The sequence below is a fragment of the Phodopus roborovskii genome, unplaced genomic scaffold, assembly GCF_943737965.1.
Source record: "Phodopus roborovskii unplaced genomic scaffold, PHOROB, whole genome shotgun sequence".
Taxonomy (NCBI): domain Eukaryota; kingdom Metazoa; phylum Chordata; class Mammalia; order Rodentia; family Cricetidae; genus Phodopus; species Phodopus roborovskii.
Genome location: NW_026125052.1, coordinates 12,989,465 through 13,011,406, shown reverse-complemented (window position 1 = coordinate 13,011,406; position 21,942 = coordinate 12,989,465). Strand labels below are relative to the sequence as shown.

The 21,942-nt window shown below is 49.2% G+C and overlaps 2 protein-coding genes across 8 annotated transcripts in view; both read right to left on the bottom strand.

Annotated features, from left to right (window-relative positions):
• Arhgap23 (Rho GTPase activating protein 23) overlaps positions 1–5,570 on the bottom strand; it is a 90,921-nt gene extending 85,351 nt beyond the window's left edge. For 4 of the 5 annotated variants that reach the window (XM_051175298.1, XM_051175299.1, XM_051175319.1 and 1 more), the window contains exon 1: positions 4,808–4,846. In XM_051175298.1, the coding sequence (XP_051031255.1) occupies positions 4,808–4,831 (24 nt within the window). In that variant the 5' untranslated portion in view covers positions 4,832–4,846. Of the gene's footprint in view, positions 1–4,807; positions 4,847–5,405 lie in introns of those variants that run through there. The other variant, XM_051175309.1, reaches the window with a different exon arrangement.
• Positions 5,571–12,851: 7,281 nt separating this feature from the next.
• Positions 12,852–21,942, bottom strand: part of Socs7 (suppressor of cytokine signaling 7) — a 39,320-nt gene continuing 30,229 nt past the window's right edge. For all 3 annotated transcript variants that reach the window (XM_051175291.1, XM_051175296.1, XM_051175292.1), the window contains one exon: positions 12,852–18,207. The gene's annotated coding sequence lies outside the window, so the exon portion shown is untranslated. The remainder of the gene's footprint in view (positions 18,208–21,942) is intronic.

The following is a 21,942-nucleotide window of genomic DNA, read 5'->3' as shown; positions in this document are numbered from 1 at the left end:
CCTCCACATGTACATGGCATGTGGCGGGTATGAATGCATGTGCACACAAAAGTCAATCAATAAATAAATGTTATGTGAAAAACCAATAATATTTGAAGGCTGGAGAGATAGCTCAGTGCTTAAGAGCACTGGCTACTTTTCCAGAATATTCAGGTTCAGTTCCTGGCATCCACATGGCAGCTCACAACCATCTGTAATTCCAGCTCCTGGGGATTGAATTGCCTCTTCTGGCCTCCACTGGCACAAGGCACACATGTGGTACACAGATACTCGAGCAGGCAGGCAAAATACCCATTCACATAAAATATCATTAAAACTAAACCACACATTTGAAAACATTTGCCCGGGAGAGACTGAGGACACAGAGGAGGAAGTTGAGTGGATGGATGAGAAGCAACCCAGGGACTGGACAGAGACCAAGAGGACAACATATGACTGGCCATGGAATCCTCAGTGTTGGGCCTGGTCCTGAGTTGGCAAGGAGTTTAAGAGTGTCATCAAAGGAGCTCTGAGATGAGATGCCAAGTCCCATTCACCAGGCAGCGTCTGACTTTGAGGACAAGTACGTTCTCTGAATTTCCATTCCACCCTCTAAAGTGAATCAGTGAGGCCTTCTCTCACATCTGGCTGTCTGTGAGAGAGAGGTATGCAGGTTCACACATTTAACAACAGACTAGAAGCACCTGGAGCTGTAAGGAGAACACTCCACTCATGAAACAGTTTCACTTTCATTGAACACATCCTAAGGGTCTTGGTGTGGTGGTATACATTTCAATCCCAGCACAGGGGAGGCAGAAGCCCGAGGATCTCTGTGAGTTCTGAGCCATACTGCCCTACATTGCTTGTTCCAGGCCACCCTGCAGAGCACCCTGACTTAGCCAGACAGTACAGAGTCCAGATTGTTTCTCCCTGGGTTAAGGAGCTGGCTGCAAATGGTGCCCCACTGCTACAGAGAACAGGGTCACATATCATCACCCCAGGAAAAGGTCAGACAGAGTACTGAGTGCAAGTGTGAAGGATGTTGCTCAGTTGGTAGACTGATCCCCTACAACACATGAAGTCCTGGATTCCATCTTCTCAAATGAGGTGTGGTGGTGCATGTCTGTAATCCCAGCTCTGGTGAATGGAGAGGAGAGGATCAGACGTTCAAGGTCATCCCCAACAACATACATAGAGTTCTAGGCCAGCCTGAGCTACATGAGACCTTACTTTTAGAGGAATAAATGCAATGTGGTTTCTGCTGAAGTTTTATTGCTTTTACACTATGGTAAAGTCATAACCTTTAAACTGAGTTGGGTGTGATGGCATACACCTATAATCCAACACACAGGGGGCGATGATGTAGGAGGATTGCCATCAGGGCCAGGCTAATCTGGGCTACACTGAAAGTATCAGGTCAGCCTTGACTGCGTAATAAGAGCCATCATATGTTAGCAATTGTCTTTAAAATGAGATCGATGGATTAAAGGGTCAAAGGGCCATGAACTTAAACCTCTGTAGTAGCATCCCTTCCAATAAAGGAAAATGAGTGCCCCCTGGTGGAGAAAGAGAGGATGACAGGACTGGACAGGAGAGCTGAAGTCTCCCAAAGAAAACACTCCTCGGTGCTATGGGATGTTGGGTACAGTGTGAACAAACAAAAGGTGTGCTAACCCTCAAGGAACCCTCATTCTGGGAAGGGTGATGGACCCACAAAGGATGTTCTGGTGTGGTTCTGCAATGGTGGGACAAACACAGAAACAAGAGAGAGAAGGCAGTGGTCTTTGGAGGCTAGCTTAGACCCCTGAAGGCCCGTGACTCAGGTGCAAGCTCTGGCAAACCCCTGGGCTACTCAGCAGACTCACACTTTTGTTAGCTTTGTTTCTTGAGACAGCCTCGCTACATAGCCTTGGCTGGCCTGGAACTTGCTAAACAGACCAGGGCTGACCTCAAAATGATGGACATCTGCCTGCCTCTGCCTCCCAAGTGCTGGGATTAAAGACTTTCGCCACCACTACCCAGCTATCACAATCTTTAATGGTGTCAGTGGGGAAACTATTCATTGAAAAAGATGCCAGTTCCTACTAGATCCTGCTGCCAGGCCCCTGTGGCAGAAATTCTATTTGACACACCTTGGAAAGGGAGGTTAAAGACCTCTGGCTAAGTTAAGACTAAGGCATTAGGGATTTGCCAAACAGCTGGGGCCCCTAGCCCAGCAACCCCTCGACAGCTGGCTAGGAGCAGGAGGCTGCAATTTCCCTGGGCTGGCACCAGCCACATGAAGCCTGGGCACGTGTCACAGCGGGTCACAGCGGGAGGGGGTGATAACCCTGCTCCATCAGAGCTGGCTGACTGCTAGGAAAATCTATGTGGTGGCACAAAGTGATGAGACCTTGGGTGGGGTCTCTGCCCTAGAATAGGGTCCTACCAGTATCTCATCAGCCAGTGAAGACCCTGGGCCATGGACTGAGTGGCTGAGCATGAGTAAATGCCAAACAGCGGCTCACAAAGACTGAGGTATCCCCTAGCAGGGCTTTGGAACACCGAGATGGAGGGGAAAGGGACTGAACTGTGTTGAGTGCTGATAATGTCTCATGGCCTTTCTAATCTAGTTTCATTTAACCCCACGAGAACATAAGATGGATGTAATTAGGTCCACTGTGGGAGTGAGGAGACAGCCTCAGAGAGGTTAAGTAATTTATCCAGGCTCTCCCAGCTCAGATTCGGGACTCAAGCAAGGTCTGATGGTAAGTCCTTGCTCTCTGCTGCAGGGCATTGTGGGGGCTGTGGGGTATCAGGCCAGCCAGGCCCTTCCTGTTCCAGGGATCCTATAGTTCCGTAGGAAGAACCTAGACTCTGCGTAGCCCCCACATAGGAGGGATCTGTTCCATACTCACGCTGCCCTCCTGGAAGGGTAGAGGGAGCACAGAGAGTAGAGGGGAGGGGAACAAGAAAAAGAAAAGAGGGAGGGAGAGGAGGAAGGGGTGGGCGGCTCCCACCTCCTCCTGGAAGCTCTGGAAATCCCCAGCAGCTGCCCCTCTCTCCTTTGTCTGGACCCGAGCCAGCCCGGGGTAGAGAGAGGGGAATCCAATGGGGAGGAAAGGGGGTGGGGCTGGAAACAAGATTGGGGGAACCTGGTAAATCCAGCCCCTGGGAGAGATTCCAGACAGGCTCCCCTTTAGGAAACCCTACATGCCAGAATCCACACATACCAAGCAGACACACAGGGATGCTCTTGCTCTATAAAAAGGGTTCTCTGCTTTACAAGAGGGCTCAGCACATGGGAAACTTAAAATAGGAGCTGCTACAGCTCTGGTTTCAGAAATGCCCCTTACAAACCATGCCTCTGGTGGCTTCAAACACCAGCCACTAGCAGAGAAGCTGGCAGGGTGCTGGGCATAGAGTACCCCAAGGTCTCAGACATGTCAAGCCAGCACCTCCATTCTGCTTGTACAAATCCCACCACACCACGCCCATCATGAGAGTGAGCTCACATTTGGAAGGCCATAGGCTAAGTAGTCTTGCTCCTCCACAGAGGCCATCCTTCTCCATAGCTGGCAGTTCTCACAGCAGCCTGGAGGCACACATTCCAGGCTGGCCAGCAGTGCTCTGTAGAGCCAGGCCAGAAGTCCCATGGCCTAAAGCCAGGCTCACACATACACTGCTGTAACACTAGCACTTGGGACCCCAGCCCAGGAGAGAGAGGATGGGAGGGATGGCAGTAGCTCGGTAAGGCTTGTTTTTTGATGTAGATGCCAGAGCAAAGGTCACCTGGAGGAGTACTTAGAGTGGGGGGCTGCAGGAGGCAGGAACAGTGGCCCTCAAATATAAAATAAAATGGAAGGGGCTGGAGAGATGGCTCCTCTGAGGTTGAGAGCATTGGCTGCTCTTCCAGAGGACCTGAATTCAATTCCCAGCACCCACATGGCAGCTCACAACTGTCTGTGATTCCTGTTCCAGGGGATCCAACACCCTCACACACATGCAGACAAAACACCAGAGTACATAAAACACAATTTTTTAAAAACATGGAAGTGAAATTCATATAACATAAAACTGATATTATATTAAAGAATTCAGCAGCATTTATAACCCCCTGACTTTTTAGTGTGTTCATCAGTACTCAGCAGTAAAAAATGAGGAGCTGTGTCCCCTTCCCCCTACCAGACCTAGTGCTTGGGGAGCTGCCACTGGCCATTTAAATTAATGGCCAAGATGCCAAACAGGCCTGGAGACTGGAGCAGCCCATGACCCCGCCCCAAACCTCACAGCCCAGCCCAGGAAAGAAACCCAGATCACTCCCAACCATCCAGATTCTAGGATCATCCATCTACTAACTCATCACTATCATAGGTAACCCATGCCTGAACCCATCTGCAGCAGTGTAGGGACCTGAACTCAGTGGGAGCGGACAGATCTTAATAGGCCAGGACCCCACACCAACTGGTGGAGGCTAAGCAGCTAAAAGAAGCCTAAAGCAGGGAAGAGATGATTAAGTGGACAGGTTCAGCACTTCCAGGCACATCTGGAAGAGATGGAAAAGCCAACTCTACCATTCCAAACCCCACCCAACGACCTTATACAAGCAGCATCCTTGGAGCATTGAGGGCACTCTACCCCCATCCATTGCTGCCCCTCTTCGAGCCAGGGCTGTGAGCCAAAATCTGGGCTCCCTGCTCACTGACCTGGACTGGCCAGGCTCTCTGGGATTTGCAGCATTGCCTACAGAGTGACAGCTCTAGCAGGGAGGTTTTACCTGGCCACTATCCCCAGCCCACACCCTCAGTGCCCAGACAGGAACCTGGATAAGAGGCAGGCAGCCGCCCACCTGGTCAGAGCTGCAATGCTGCATTTGGGGCGCATGTGGCGAGCCTTCTAGCCCACCCCATCTTCTCATTGCCATGAAATGGTGGCAGCAGTTGCTGCCGCTGCTGTAACTGGGAAAAGAGGCAGACAGGCTGGGAGAAGTCCCTTGACATGTAGGGGGAAGGGCCGCTTATATCTTTAAGTCCCACTGGAGGGTGTGGAGACCTGGGGGACAACGGAGTTGTATGGCCACCCCTCCATTCTGCAGAGCCCGTGTCCCCTCAGGCCTAGGTTTATCGAGCAGAGGCTGGGGGCTTGCCTTCCTGACTGGAGTTGGGGGCTTCTAAATGTGTATGGGGGTGTAGAGTGCACCCTCTGCTCCTGCCTCCCTGGCTATCAGCGATGGGGGAGTGCCCCCGAGAGCGCGCGTGTGCATGTGTGCATCAGCTCGGTGTCGCACGGACCCATCCCTTTCCTCCAGCTCGGCCCCGCCCAGAGCTCCGGCGCCCGCACCCCTTCCTCGTAGTCTGGCCATCACTCCTGCCTCGCCCACCCTCTCCGGGTCACCGTGCCCGCAGCTCTAGCTCTTAGACACGCGCCCGTACCCGGCATCCGCTGACCTGCTCCATGCTGTGACCGCTATGCCGTCCTCCGCGCGCTGGCCCCTGGGGCCGCAGGGGGCGATGGCCCCTCCATGCACCCTGGCAGGGCAGCTGCACCCGGCGACCACGAGCCACGCCAGGAGCGCCTGGACTCCGCCGTCTGAACCCACCCCGCCGCGGGCTCCGCCCCGCTGCAGGCTCCGCCCCTCCGCGGGCTCCGCTGACTCCCCCGGCCCGGGTGGGGGCCGCGCTCCACGGGCTCACACTTCGCACACGCAGACACCGGCCACCAGCTGCGCGGAGTCGCACACTCTATCACATACATAGTGCCTCCCAGGGCTCCACACATCCAGGGGGCTCGTCCTGCCTCCATCCTCAGTGCTGCCTGCTCTGCGATCTTGTCAGTGGAGAGAAGATTCCGGCTCAAGGGGAGAAGGACCTTTGTCACTTTCCTGAGGCTAGCCCAATCGAGAAGGCCCCACCTCTCCTTTCACAGGCTCCGGAAAGGAGCGTGACCAAGGGAACCAAAAAACTTGGTGGCAGAGCTGATCCGATGGCCCAAATGGCAATGTGCCCCTTCAGAGATTGAGAGCCAGCAGACACCCAGAGTGCTGAACACGGGAGGCACTGTGGCCCTCCACAGGGTGATGGCGGCGAGATCAGGCAACTAGCAACTGGCGGGTGGCTCCTTGTTGTAAATGTGCCCTATGGGCTTTGCCTGTGGCATGGGAGTGGGGAGCAGGGATGTGCCAAATGGGGTGACGACCTGTTTTACCCACAACCGAGAAGGAGCTTTTGGACCCCAGATGACGAGAGTATAAGGTTCACCAACCCTGGAGAAGACCAAAGAAGTGCCAAAGCTACTCCTCTTTGGCAACCAAAAACAGAGTGTTCCTTGTCACACACAGAGCAGGACCAAACTGAGAGGGAAATTACATGAATAGGCATAAGTGAAGTGGGTGTTCTACCCCAGGGCAAGAGTAGAATCCAGAGTGGACAGGGGAGGCAATTCGCCTGCTCTGAATGGGGCAGTGGGCTTCCCAACATTCGCATACAGGAGCAGCTGCTGATGCCCAAGCCAGTGTCCAGGCTGGCAAGAAATTGGCCTCACATTTCTCACCCAGTCTCTCTGTCAGGCACCAGAGGGTGAGGGAGAAGGGAGTGGGAAGCTGAAACAGAGTTAAGATCTCAGCCTACCAGACAAAGGGGGCTTTATAGGCTGGGTGGGTGGGTGGGGGCTATGGGGGCAGGGAGACCCATGTGAGCACCCAGCTGGTTTATTTGGTATTGAAGTTGGACTCCTGAGCCCCTCCCATGCCGCCATACTGCAGGTTATTAGTAGAGTCCCAGGGCAGCAGTAGAGTCCCGGAAATACCCCAATCCTTGGTTGGCCCTGGCGCCACCCACTTTCCCCACCCAGTTGCCTGTGCCCTCTCTTGGCTTCACTGCCATGCCCCCTAGGTGGCCTCATGGCCTCTGTCTGCTACCGAAGGGCCCAGCTGGCTGCCTGAGGTGGTGTCACAAAGCTATGGGGTCAATGGATCCTTTGTCCCTTTATATGAAGTCTGTCCTAGACTAAAAAGACAGACATGCCAGCAAGCAAGCACGCTCCCAACCCCCCCCAACTGGCCTCTTCCAGACCCTGGAGGAGCTGGACTCTAGTGCAGAGGCCAGACTGTATTCTTTCCTGTTGGCATCCCTCTTATTGTCCTTCAGCGACCAGGAAATGAGGGCAGCGTGGCTATAGGCACCCATTCCCAAGCTGCTGCGTGGCCAGAGCTGAGCAAGGTCTATCCCTAAAACCACTGTTTCTGAGCTGAACAGTGGTGGCGCACGCCTTTAATCCCAGCACTCGGGAGGCAGAGGCAGGAGGATCTCTGTGAGTTTGAGGCCAGCCTGGTCTACACAGTGAGCTCCAAGACAGGAGAAACCCTGTTTTGGGGAGCGAGGGTGGGGGAAGGCATTGGTTCTGGCTGGATTCATGGTGACTTAATTGTGAAACCCCAATGTCAAATTGTCAACACACTCCAAATTGGGACATGGTGGCATACACCTTTAATGCCTGCAACTGGGAAGCAGAGGATGTCAGAGCTCTATGAGTTTTAGGCCAACCTGATCTACAGAGCAAGTTCCAGGACAGCCAGTGCTATACAGAAAAACCCTGTCTTGGGGGGAAACAAACAAACAAAACACACCCCAAACACCATAGATTTACAAGTAGAGTCCTTACAAAGAGAAGGAGTGGTACCATCCACCAGCTCTGCCCAGTCCTTGGGGTCATTATATGCAACCCTAGTTAAAGCCCATATACCTTCCTCCCCTGGTGTGTGTATGGGGGGAATCTCTGGACAAACCTTTGCCCTTTCATACCCTGCCTGAGCCAGAGTCTGCAGCAACTGCACCACCTGAGGGGTAGAGCAGTGGGAAATAGGGCTGGCACAGCCAGGTTGCCGGGTTGGAAGCTTCCTTTTATTATTATTTTTCCACAAATGAAAAGACAAGAAAGACCCTCTTGCCTCTTAATGGGTGTGTTGGGCACTCCAACGCACTCCCTTCGGATTTCTGATATTTTTAGACAAGGTCCTACTTGTAACCCTGGCTGGCCTCTAACTCATTATGAAGCTCAGGCTGGTCTTGAACTCATGGCACTCCCTCCTGCAGCTCTCTCCTAACTATTAGGATGGCAGGTATGAGTCACCATTGCCAGCTCCAAGCCCCCCTTTTAAAGAAAATGTTCAGGTCCGGGCAGCATGGAATTTTCCAACCATCTCTTGGAAAAGTCTGTCAAAAGGAAAACAGACCAAGATTCAAATCCAAGGTCTGCCTGAGTGGCCCTGTGACCCTGGACAAGTATTCTCACATCTCTGCGCTCCGGTGGAAAAGCAGGTGACAGTAGTCCCACCTCACATGACTGCAGAAAGGGTTACACAAGAGTATGGGCAGAAAGCACTAGGTCTACACAAACGACCCCCCCCCACACACACACACACCGTACTTCCTACGAGGGTTGAATTAATTCAGCGCATGTTATTTTTAGCTTTAGAAGCAGGAGAATGTTTCTGACCTTGTCACTCAGCTCTGATAGTCTGCATCCTACTATGCCACCTGGTGTTCCTTTTGGGGGGAATCTACAGTGATACAGCCTATTCAGCCTTCCTCCCTCTAATGGGGTGTTGAGAACCCAGAAGGGAGAAAGGAGGGTGGCCCAGGAGGGGACACAAAGAATGAGAAGGAAGTGGCTCTCCTGCACCTGCTTCTTTGAGAACAAAGCCAGGCATGATGCAATCTGGCAGGGTGCAGCTGAGGCTGCCAGGCCTGGGGAGGGAGAGCGGTTGTCAGTCGGGAAAGGTGGCAGGCACCAGAGTGCATACAGGTGTCCCTGGACGCCTTACTCGGGATTCACAGCCGGTCACAAGGCCCCTCCTGGATCCCTCCCGAAGCTCCTCCCCCAGGGTCTGGTCTCTCCCCAAATCCTTACTGCTTCCTAGGCAGGAGCCTGTCGTGATGTAATGAAGACCTCAGCGCAAGCAGCCTTCTCCCCTAGGCGAGGGCTAGACCCTCGCTAGACCCAGAAGTAGCACAGGCTCAGCTGGCCTCTTCAGTAGGACTCGGGGTGGTTGTTGTCCCTTGTCATTTTAGCGGGGAAAGGGCATATCCTCCAGAGGAGATGGAGGAGGCTGGGGGAACACCCAAGCGCCTGCACGAAACAGCACTTATTTAGAGAATTACACAGAATCCTAGGATAACACCAAGCTGGGCTGAAGTCCCAGCATCTGTCACTGGCCATCGTCAAGCCAAGCGGACTGGGACAAGCTGTGAGAGTGGCACCCATCAGTGTGGGGTTGTGGGCTTCAGCTCAGCACACCATCAGTGAATCTAGAAAACATGGCTCTCTTTGCACTTCAAAGAGGGGTTTTGTCCCTCACGTATGGCAGGCGGAGGGTGTGGGGCAAGCTAGGGTCCCCTACTGGCCAAGGCGAAATATGGCCGCGGAAAAGGACTGGAGATGCTGCTTGTGAATTTTTATTCCAGCCTCACCCATCACCAGCAGCCTGCGAGAGCTGCTGGGGGTGGGGGTGGGGGTGGGGGTGGGGGACTGGCTTAGAGCAGCCACTAGGTGGCGGGAGAAGCTCGAAGGTTCACCTGGCTTCGTCCACTCCCATACCCGCCCCCGCCCCCGCCTCCCAGCCGCAGAATCCCTAGAACCCGGTGAAATGAAGTCCCTGTCCTGCGTCCAAGGTCACTGCCCATTTAGGTTTGGCCAACCCTAGCCCTGAGTGTTTGATACTGGTAGGCGTTGGCACCCGCGAAGGGCATGCTCTGTCCTGATCTTGCTTCTGTTCACTTGGGGGAGATCAACCGGTGTCAGGCGAATTCAGGGGTTGGCTGCTCTTCCAGCCTCCTCACACTTGCTGGGTTCTCCCTTGGCCAGTGTGGCTCAAAACTCTTCCAAAGGTGCTTGCTTCTAAGTCCAGTGTGGTTTCCATCTCAGTACCCTATCCAAGCCCAGAAATGATTTCAGCCAGGATGACCTGTCCCTGACGCTATGAACCTCTCAGTCTAAGTGTGAACCCTCTGTGTGTGTGTGTGTGTGTGTGTGTGTGTGCGCCGCGCGCGCGTAGGTCAGTGGGCAATTTTCAGAAGTCAATTTTCTCCTTCCCATAATGTGGGCTCCAGATTCACCATATACATTCAACTCAGGATGAGGATTCAACTCAGGTAGTCAGCCTTGGTATCAAGTACCTTTACCTGCTAAGCCTTCTCACAGGCCCTTACATGTGGTTTTTTATTTGTAGTATTTTTAGACAGGTGTAACAGCCATCAACCAGCTCCCAAATCATGACATGGAAACATGGAGACTTGTTATTAGTTATGAATGCTTGGCCTTATCTTAGTTCTTGTTTTAATCTGTTTCTCTTTATCTACATTTTGCTTTGGTGCTTTTGGTGTCTTTTTTTTTTTTAAGATTTATTTATTATGTATGCAATGCCCTCTGGCATATACCTTCTGGCATACAGAGGGCACCAGATCTCATTACAGATGGTTGTGAGCCACCATGTAGTTGCTGGGAATTGAACTCAGGACCTCTGGAAGAGCAGTCAGTGATCTTAACTTCTATTATCATCTCTCCAGCCCCTCCTCAGAGCTTCTTACCTCTCCTGTCCCCTCTTCTTCTGTGTATCTTACTTTCCTGCTTCCTCCTGCTGCCTGGCTTATGGCCCTGGGCATGTGCCCCCCACCCACCCACCCACCCATACTCTTTATCCTTCTCTCTCCTACTTATTTCCTCTGCTTGCCAGCCCTACCTATCCTTTCTCTGCCGAGCTATTGGCCATCCAGCTCTTCATTAGACCAGTCAGATGTCTTCAGGCAGGCAAGGTGAAACAGCAATACACCTTTATGTAATTAAACAAATGCAGCACAAACATCTTTACACAGTTAAAATATTCCACAGCATAAACTGATGTTTCACATCTTCACATAGTTAAATATTCCACAACAGACAGGGTCTCACTCTGTAGCTCTGTCTGTCCCGTAACTCTGTAAAGCAGGCTGGCCTCAAACTCAGCTATCTGCCTACCTGCCTGCCTGCCTCTAAATACCTGGTGCTGGGATTAAAGGCATGTGCCATCATTGCGGGCTAGAAGAAATTTTTTGTTGTTCTTTGTTTTTTTTTTTTGTTTTTTGTTTTTTGTTTTTTTTTTGTTTTTTCTTGTTTTTTTTGAGACAGGGTTTCTCTGTTTATCTTTGGAGCCTGTTCTTGAACTTGCTTTGTAGACCAGGCTGGCCTTGATTACACAGAGATCCACCTGCCTCTGCCTCCGGAGTGCTGGGATTAAAAGCACGCACCACCACTGCCCACTTTAGGAATTATTTTCTTTAAGATTTATGTGTATGAATGTTTTATCTGCATGTATGTACCTGTGCCAGTTGTGTCAGGTGCCCATGGAGGCCAGAAGAGGGCACCAGGCCCCCAGGATTAGCATTACAGATGGTTTGTAGGCTACCATGGTGCTGAAAACCCAGACCTGGGTCCTCTGCATATGGCTAAGGGTTTTGTTTTGACAGTTCCAGCTTCTGTGGAGACCTAAGTACAGTTTAACAATGCACCGTCCCAATCCTTGGGAAGGAGTCCCAATGACAACAACCCACCGGGTAGCTTGAATGAACTCTTGAGCTTTTGGCTAACAACAGAGGAAAATAGTGGTTACTGAGTCAGTCCAGCTGGCACAATTATACAGAAGTCATGAAGTGTGAGATGCTCATAGTGAGATGTGGGAGGAGCCAAGAAAGACAGGGAAACACTTTTCCTGATGTCACCTCAGCCAAGGGACATGGGACAAACTAGCAGGACTATCTTCCACACAGTTGCCATGGACTTGTAGTTAAGCATGGGCAAGAACACCTTCGTCTTGGTAAGGGGACGGGACAGCCTTTGGGACAAAAGGGAGTAGCTGCAAGCACACAAGACCACAGGAGGTAAAGGGGTAGTTTCAAGTTGTAGAGAGAAGAACGTTTGGGGCCCAAGCTTACAAAAGGATAACCATCCTTCCAAGGGTTTTATGGCCCAAGTCAGAGGGGGCCTGGACCTCACTTTCCTAAGCTTAGAGTCCAACAGGCCTCACTATGTCACATGATCTGGAGTTGGAACAATGGAAATTAGTACTGCATTTGGTAAGTATATTCTGATAACACACTTTAACATGCTCTCGATGAGGCCTCCCGAGCTCAGGTGCTTCTGGCTGAGATCTCTTGTGATGGGTTCCAAAATGGCTAGTGAAGCCTCCCTTGTAATTTGTTGATTTTATTGTTGAAGCCATCTTTTCTTTCAAGAACAAAGGAAATTTTACTCAGGAGTCACTGCCATTGTCAGACTATCAGGACCGAGGAACAGTGTCATCACATGGGACTGCTTTCCCACAGGAGCTGACCGGGGCTAGCAGACTCCTAGGCTGCCTCTGATTAGCCCAGTGAAGAGGCTTCCCAGAGAATTCAGCAGGAAACCTGCAGACAATTTCCAAGCAGACACTGGCTCCTTAAGCAGGGAAGAAAGAGTTAAGTGGAAAGGATGGGTGGGGTTAGAGTTGTTCCCAGTATATACCAGCACCAACCAGGAAAGCAACAGCTAGGAGAGCCAGGCTGAAAAGCAGCAAGGAAGCTTAAAGCCAGCAGTACGAGGATGGCTACTGTCACATAAAATGTGCCAGTCCACACTGTGCTACTGCTCACCCAGTCAGGAAGGCTTCAGGCATCTACCCTCTCTCCCCAAGGCTCTCTGGAATGCTCCTGAACTTCTAGGGCAGCTCTGGGCAGCAGCCATGAGCCTCAGGGATTTTCCAACAACTCTACTTAAAGATGAACTGGGTATATTCTGCAGTGGCTGCCAGTTCAGGGACCCCATGCCTGAGCAAGGATGAAAAGTCAGGAGAGGGGGACTGGTAAACACAAAAACTAACAAACAGATCATTTCTAAACATTTTTATTTCAAATCTCTTTTCATCCCTCCCCAAAAAGACATGGGTCGGTACAGCAATCATAAAAAGGAGATACAAACACAAGAGTCAAATGTCTCCCGCACTGACACTTACAAAAAACCGGGAATTATACACAGGGTTTCCAAACAGGACCTGCAGCAGCTACTAATGTCCCTTTACAAGAGTCAAACATGCCTATTAATACAGTATTTACAGACACCCCATTCTGGAACTAATCTACAGGGACATCCCAACACCCACCCCTCTATGCCCAGAAAAATACCAAAACACACCCAAAGTGCATTTGTTTTGTTTATATCAAAACATCTTTCCCTCTCCCCATCCCACCCCAGATCTCCCACCCATTTAAGATTGGCCTGCAAGTCTATTTTAACCATTTAGTTATTTTTTATACTTTATGAAAATAAATTATACAGCAACTATTTTAATAAATTAAGCACAAAAAGGGAGAATAAAGGAGGAAAACTAAATGGGAAGACAAAAACCAGGCCACGCTTTGGCTCGGAGGGCAGGGGTGGCTGAGCAGGACAGAGTGGTTGCAGGAGTATGGCTCCCCTCTAACGAAGAACCCCCTAACCACTGAGTCCAGAATGACACCCCTCAGCATGGAGTTTCTGAAAAACCACAGAGTGCACAGCAGTGCCTGTGCCATGCAGCACCAGTGTGGCAGCCCAATATCTGGCCTGCCCAGAGCAGTGCCTGGATCTTGCCTGTCCCCCATGGGAGCACCAGGGATGGAGTGGTCAGACCAGCCCACTGTCCACTGAGCTGTGTGTGTACAGTAGGGGTCACACTCAAGTGGGCTGAAGGAGTGTCGCACTTTCCCTATGTGTCTCCAGAAGCACTGCCATCGCAGTCCAGCTGCGATCCAATGTTGCTGTCTGCCCGCTACAGCTGGCTGCTTTTGTTTGCTCCTTGATGCCTTTAGGCATTGTGAGGAGGATCAGTGGGCAGGGAGCAGCTCCAGGGACCCTCTAAAACCCTCTGAGATGAAATGGGAGTGAAGGCATGTCACAAACTCGGCATGCAGGGTTGGCTTTCCGGGAGGTAGATGACGTGGGAAGGAACAGGACAAAGGGCAGGAAAGAGAAGAGGGACACCAGAAGAAAACTAGGTGACCCCTACCCAGGACACCAGGAAGCAATGGAAAGTCAAGGACACATGAAATCTGCACGTAAAGAAAGGCTCCCTTCTCTGGCAGACTGTAGAATCAGAACTCTATTTTCAACGGCAGGACCGAGTCCCCAGAGCCCTCGGTGACTCAATCCCATCTCACTCCCCAGAACGTTGTTCTCCCCTGTTCAAGGAAGGCCTCCTGGCACACTATACTGAGCACAAAGGCTCCAATGCCGAAACAGGATGTGCCATGGGGACTTGCAGACTTGACTTTTGTGGCCCAACAATTCTACAGCTATCTTAATAGGGCACACCTTTCTTTTCTTTCTTTCTTTCTTTTTTTTTTTTTTTTTTTTTTTTTTTCTTTTTTCTTTTTAATAAAAAAGGTTTTACTCCCCAGGAGCAAATAAATCATTTTGAACTACTGATAAACACTGCTGCAGTGAAAAGAAAGATGGCTACATGTATGCAATAGCACAGATTTAGTGTAAGGACAGCTGTGTTGATGACTAGAAATAAAAACCATTTATCCACTTCCCTCTTCCCACAAACCAAACCAAGAGGATTCCCATAGGGAAAATGTCTAACTCAAAGCTCTTCCCCTCCACACAGGGGGCATGCCATTCTCTTAAAGTGGAAAACAAATCCTAGTCCCCACTAGTAGAGATGTTCCAAACACCCCAACAGCAGACAAGACTTCTACAAATGAGGAGACACACTTATATAGACTTCCAAAACTTGTGGCAGCTCCTTACATCTCAGTGACTTGACCTCTGACTCCTGGATTCAAAGGTCAGGAGAGGCGACAAGGAGGAAAGAAAATATCTTTCCTTGGGTTAAGTTTCTCCTGTCCCTACTTCCAATTGGAATAGGGGCTCCAAGCAAGCCATGCCCTTCTAGGAGCACGGGGAAAGGCTGAAAGGTGGTGGCTCCCTGGGGTACTTCCTGGGACTGTACTTTGAACTATACCCCAGTTTTTAAGGGATGTATATCAGAGGGGAATGTGTAGCCATCCCATCACTCCCTGCTTAGCCTAAGTGACAGTGGGGAAGGAGAAACAGAACTATGGGACACTTCCAAGCTTTTTCAAGAAGCTGGCACTGCCATCTTCATATACTTCACCTTGGCAAAAGCAGGAAACTAGGCCATGATCAGCCTAAACATCAAACCAGGACAACTGGACCCCACAGCCAAGGCCCTGCTCCCCCCATGCCTACGCTATCAGCACGGACATGCATTTCAAGTAATAATAGGTTGTAGCAGTAGCTGTCACTAGCGTACACTGACACATACCTATCTTGAGGAAGGTTACAACTGATCAGTAATAAGCAAATGAAGGTTACATAGGCTGGGTCTGGGAGTAGTGACTTCCCCCAAACACAACTCAGAAATCCACAGCAGGTCTCTAGAAGTGATGGCCTTTCCTGGTTTGTGGCTGGCACATAACCACCAAAGACAAGTGAGTCACCTCTGTGGACTGCATTTCCACCTGCTCTGTCCAGCATGGGCAGAGGGCGAAAGCCAATGCTGACTTCTGGCCTAGCTCCTGCTCCCGTTGTCCAACCAGCCTGCAGTACAGTTAACTGCCTCAACTGCTCTCTCCAACCATTCCCTTCTACACAAGGCCTCCCTTGTGCCAAGCCATGCCTCACAGAGCCATCTCCCACACTGCTGTTTTACAGCCCATTCTACCAAGGAAGGATCAGACCAGTTGGGCTGTGTCTGAAACACATGCAGATCATGAGCACAGTGCAGCAGGACACTTTTCCAGGCCAAAAACAGTGAGTTGCCCATGCTCCACAGGAGCACCTGAATAAGTAAATTCTCCACTGGTAACCCTAGTACCACAGAGGTGTCTGCTGACTTCTGGTTTTGTCCTCCACCACACCTTCACACACACACCCCCTTCATCTTCAGACCTGTCCAACTACTGAGAAGTTTCAGTCTAGACCTTTGCTGTTGTCAAATAGGACTCTGATGCTTTTAAGGCAGCTGCACACTTGCCACAGATTTCTCCTTCTGTGCTTTAGTTTGAGTGTTCTGTTACACTGCCCTAGCCTACAACCCAAAGCCTCATCACCACAGAGCTTTCCTAGACCATCTGGTCTACCCTGATCACACCCACTCTATCTTTAAAGATGGTCCTTGATCTTCTGCTGCAATGAGTTGCTCTCCAATTCCTTTATATGCAACAGTCACTTTATAGCTCCGGGAAGCGATCTTGTCTTCTACCTCTTATGTCATTCCACATTACCTATCTCAGAGCCATGCAAACACAGGATAAAAACTACTTTTTAAATTATGGGTGACTGAAATTGGAGACAGAACCCCTCCAAACTACATATTAACCATTTTAAGATCTCTATGGATTCTAGATTTGGGGCTGTACTGCAGAACAGCCCTTTCTATATGATGGTGAGAGACCTGTACCCTCCAGAGGCAGAACTCACAGATATGCTAATCTCTGAATCATGATCTTATACTGTTGGTAGTATTAAGTCAAGGAGGAAAAGGGTACCGTGAGACATATCAGAGGTGGGCTAACTGACACAGAGTCCATTTTTCTTTACAGCTACTGAGGAAGCACATTTCCTTTGTTTGGCTAAAGGAGGAAGGTGACTCTACAGAGGAAGCCCACAGGGCACTTTCCAGATGAGATAGTTTTCTAAGTTTCCAAGACACAGGGCTTCACCCTAAATCATCTAGAACTCCAACCTGACTATGTTTAGTTTGTCATATGAGGCTGACACAAGCAGAGAACTCAGGAGGCTGTCACATGGAACACTACAGGAGAGTAAGGAAGACCCAACAGCTCCACTGTCCATCTTGACAGTTACTTCTTCCAGAGTGACTCTAGGAGAGCACACTTAGGCAGCCTATGACTGGCCATGGCCAGTTTCAGACACAAAGACTGCTCAAGCACCAAAGTTCTTTCCTTACTTCACATCCATCTGGAAAACAGATGTCTTCAAACTAGCAACCGAAAGACGTACCAGTAAAGGAAGGTTAATGGGGTCTGACTCAGGAAATGTCTGGGTTGCAAGAATGAATGTGGAAAAATGAGGAAGCCCTTGCCACACCTCCATCCCAGAGGTGGGATGATAGTGATAAATCTATGATCATGAGATTCGATGCTCTCTCTACAAGATAGAAATCCCATTAATGCTGAGATATGAAGGCTCCTTTAGACGCACAATAGCTGTGTCTCTCACTTCCTCCACATTTCCTCTCACTAGCTGACAGACGGGGTAACACAGACTCCTCAGCTGTAGGTATGCTTTGCCATGAAGAACCTGGAAGCATGCTCCATTAACCTGGCAGCCCAGGACTGGAGCACTGAACTTCCCAGGTGACAAGAAACACCACTGACTTGACAGCTGGCAAAAGCAATAGGAGTGTGTTATAACCAAAGTGAAACGTACAGTTACCAATGGGGAGTGGGGAGGACGGAGGGAGAGCTGGGTTTGCTTCGGGTCACTGAGCTTAAGGAATTTAGCACAACAAAATGAACACTGATTCCATGAAAGGTGATTCTGAAACCAGGTTTGTAACTCTTAAAAAGGAAGAGAGTGGGGACTCACTATTCCTCCAGCAAACAAGACCAGCCAGCTTCTCTTTTACCTACCACCTCTTCTCTCCTCCTGAAGCTGGAGAGGAGAATCAGATGCCTTTTCTCAGAAACTACCAATCTCATCCTTCTCTACTTCTCCGCCCCCCACCCCTCCACCAGGTTCATAGGAAAGACTTCAATGCTGCCTTTGGCGCCAGCTAAGCCACCGGCCCTCCCCTCTCCTTTCCCTGACCTGCTCATCCCAACACCACTTTCAACTCAATGGGTATTCAACCCAGCTGCCTTCCAGTTTTCTACACTGAGAAATGTAAATATCAAAACAACTTCTGAAAAGAAACAGTGTTACGACTTCTTCCAGTTTTCCAAGGAGCTCATCTAGTTGGGAGTGGGGCAGTGGTGACGACACAGGGTTGGGTAGAGGTGGGTAGAATGGGGGTGGGGTGGGGGATGACGACACAGGGTTGGGTAGAATGAGGAGCTCCACTTGGAGGATGGCTGTGTGCTTCTTCCAAGCCCCAGAGCTGCAGGGGAGCCAAAGTCTGTGCCGGAATTACACCCCACTCTATTCTCTTTCTGCCAAGTTCTTTTGTGGTAGCTTCATTTGGTTCTTCAAACTGGAGCTTGGCAATCAAAACGCCTAGGTAAAAAGGGAAACAAAACAAAAACCACAGTTCAGAGTAGTAGAACCAAAAGAGAGAGAGGAGAACAGACCAGCCACTGTGGGAAGGAGAAGACCAGCTCCAAAGCAGAACAGCAGCTGGACAACCAGACACTTCCACAAACACTGTAACAGCCGATGTGGTAACTGTCTCTGTGGATTTTGGTTCTTGTTGTGTCTGACAAAGCCACAAAGGACATAAACACTCTTCCTTGGGAAAACCCTCCAAGGACTTCTCTCTGCTGTCCACCCTAATACTCTGCTCTGGGTTAACTGTATTTCCAGTCCAATTATGTCCTCCCATATGATGATGTCTGGAGTGCCCCCAACACCCAAGCACTTCTGAATGTGTTCCCACAGCACCCACAGAAATCATGTTCTAACTGAAGGATCCTACTGCTTCTCAATAGGGGGCTGGAGAGATGACTTGGAGGTTAAGAGTGCTTACTACTTTTACAGAGGACCTGAGCTCACTTCCCAGAACCCACATGTAGCTTATAAACCCCTACTGACTTTGGTTCCAGAGGACCCAATGCTGTCTTCAGACCTCTACAATCTTCTCCATGCATGGGTATACATTAAATCACAAAGGCACAGATACACACTCGTGCATGCACGCACTAAATACTTTAAAAAGGGGACAGAGATTTCAGTGGATGCTTTTAGTTCCCTATAAGTTTTCCATTCTGATCTTTTTATTTTTGAGACAGGATTTTGATATAAAAAAGCATGGTGGCTGAGCATGGTAGCACAAACCAGTACTCAAAAGGGAGAGGTAGGTGGGTCTTTATGAGTCCCAGGCCAGTTAGAGCTGGTGAGACCCTGCCCTCATCTCCAAAGAGTCTTTTGGGCTGGTAAGATGGCTCAGTGGATAAAACCATCTTCTATGAAGCCCAGGGTAGTCTCATGGAATCAGATGTCCTGGACTGGAGAGAAGGCTCTATGGATAAAAGTTCTTGATGCTCTTCCAAGATCCAATTTCAATTCTCAGTACCCACGATTGGGTGGATGGGTAGGTGACAAGCACCTGTAATTCCAGAGCTATGGAGCCTGACACCTTCTGGCCTCTCAAAGCACCTGCATTATGTCTGCATACTCCTATACAGTGACATAATTAAATAAAATCTAAAAAAGAAACAGATTCTACTGCTTTCACCTTCCTGCTGGGATTGCAGACATGTGTCACCACACCCAGCTTCTGTCCTAATTGTAAGGCCACCACATAGAGAAATCTTTCGATATGCTTAAGCACGTGGATATGCTAGGAATCACTTCCTGCACACAACCTGCATGTAACTAAAGATGTGAACAGTTTTACATCCAGACTTGAACCCTTAAGTCAGAGCTCCACAGCATTCCAGACCAACTATCTTGTGGTCTATTTTTGCCTTAGTCTCTGACCTTGATAATAATACTCATTAGCATGACTCACCTGCTTTCCCATAACAGCACAGGATCTGGGACTTCCAGAGCCCAGCAGAGACACGCAATAAGTTTACCTTGGTATGGTTAAAGAAAACACAATGGAGGGGCTTAGCCTTTAAGAACACTGGCCACTACTCCCAGCACCCACACGGCAATACAAAACTATTTGTAACTCCAGTTCCAGGAGATTTGATGCCTTCTTCTGGCCTCCACTGGCACTAGGCATGGATGTGGTGCATAGATATATATACAGGCAAAATACCCATATGCATACATTTTTTTTAAAAAAAAATTAAAGAGCCGGGTGTTGTTGGTGCACACCTTTAATCCCAGCACTCGGGAGGCAGAGGTAGGCGGATCTGTGAGTTCAAGGCCAGCCTGGCCTATAGAGCGAGTTCCAGGACAGCCTCCAAAACTACACAGAGAAAACTGGCAGATGACATGGAATGGAGCGAGCATGGGCATGTCATCAGCACAGCCAAAACAACAGTCCCTACAAATGCTACTTCCTACTCAGGCCAATCTTTGAATTTTCACTTTAGTACTAAATAAGCCAGGTGCGGTAGAGCTTTTTAATCTCAGTACTCTATGAGTTTGAAGTTAACTTGAATTCCAGACCAGTCAAGGCTACATAGTGAGACCCCCTCTCAAAAATAAAACAAAAAACAAGAACAAAAAAAAAAAAAAAAAAACCAAAAAAACTAATTAGACCACACATGGTAGTGTATAGTAACGCAGTAAAAACCTAGCAATGAATAAAAAATAAACAAATAAAAACCAAACAACCAAACAGAAATGACCTAGTTAAGAGGAAAAAAAAATAGAGATTAGTCTAGGTCTTGCATGGACCTGAATATAGTTTTAAGGGATCTGACTCTTCTGGACTACATATGTACCTGAGCTCATATGTGCACCACCCTTCCCCACACACAACTAAAACAAAAATAAAATCTCAAATAAAGAAACAAACAAGCTAATAAGACTCCATTGGCACAGAGTATGGCGCCATACTTGGGGAGATGCTGGCAGGACAATTGGTAGTTCAAGGTTAGTCAGATATATGAGACTATCTATTAATAACAAGCATTGGCAAGATGGCTCAGTGGTTTAAGGCACTTGCCTGGGAAGCCTGGTGATTTGAGCTTGATTGCCAGAATCCATGGAAAGGTGGAAGGAGAGAACTGACCCCACAACACTGTCCCTGACCTCCACATGCCCACACTACTACAAACACTACTACCAGTAATAAGAATTTCCAACACAAACATGTACTCAAAACAACTTACAAAGAGAGAAGACCTCAGCAGGGCAGTAGGAGAATGGCCTCTAACTTCAACAATTTAATTCCTCGTTTACTCTTTACTTTTTCTCTTTTTATTATGTGCCTGTGTCTGGTTGGGTTTGTGCACGAGTACAATGCCTTCAGACACCAGAAGAGTGTTGAAGCCCCCTGGAGGTGGTTGGTGTTATAGCAGGTTGTAAGCTGCTGGAAATTGGGACACTCAGGACCTGTGCAAAAGCAGTATGTGAGTTTAACTGCCATCTCTCCAGACACTATTTAATTATTTGTTTGTTTGTTTACAGTGTGTGTGGTGTGGTTTGAAACAGGATCTCATGAAGCTGGCCTCAAACTTACTGTGTATATGAGGCCAACCTAGAACTCTGATCCTGTGGCCTCTACCTCCTCATTGCAGGGATTTTGATGTGTGCCACCTTGCCCAGTCTAATCTATTCTTCTGAACATTTACTTTGTAATAGCTGAGAAAAGTTAGGTTGCTTTTTCTCAACCCCCATCTCAAAATATAGACCTTGGTGGAACTCTTACTAAAAATCATGCCTTTTAAAAATAAATGCATACATGAATTCCTTTCCAGGAACTTCCTCTCTGGGCTCTTGCTTTCTATATCATGCATGCGGTACCCTGGAGATCAGCTACAGCACATATGAGAAGGCTGCATATGCACTCACTGTGTCTACCTTACTTATGCTTATAGTGTGCTACCCCCCTTCCCCTACACTGGGCCTCAAGTTACGATCCTCCCAATGCTAGAATCACAGGCGTATAATACTATGTTCAGCTTAGTTTAAAAAAAGAAAAAATATTTTTTGTTTGTTTTTTTGTTTTTGTTTTTCGAGACAGGGTTTCTCTATATAACAGCCCTGGTTGTCCTGAAACTCACTTGGTAAATCAGGCTGGCCTTGAACTTGTAGAGATCCACTTGCCTCTACCTCAGTAGTTCAGTAGCAGTAGTACTAGGGATCAAGCACTCTCCTACCAAACTAAATCCC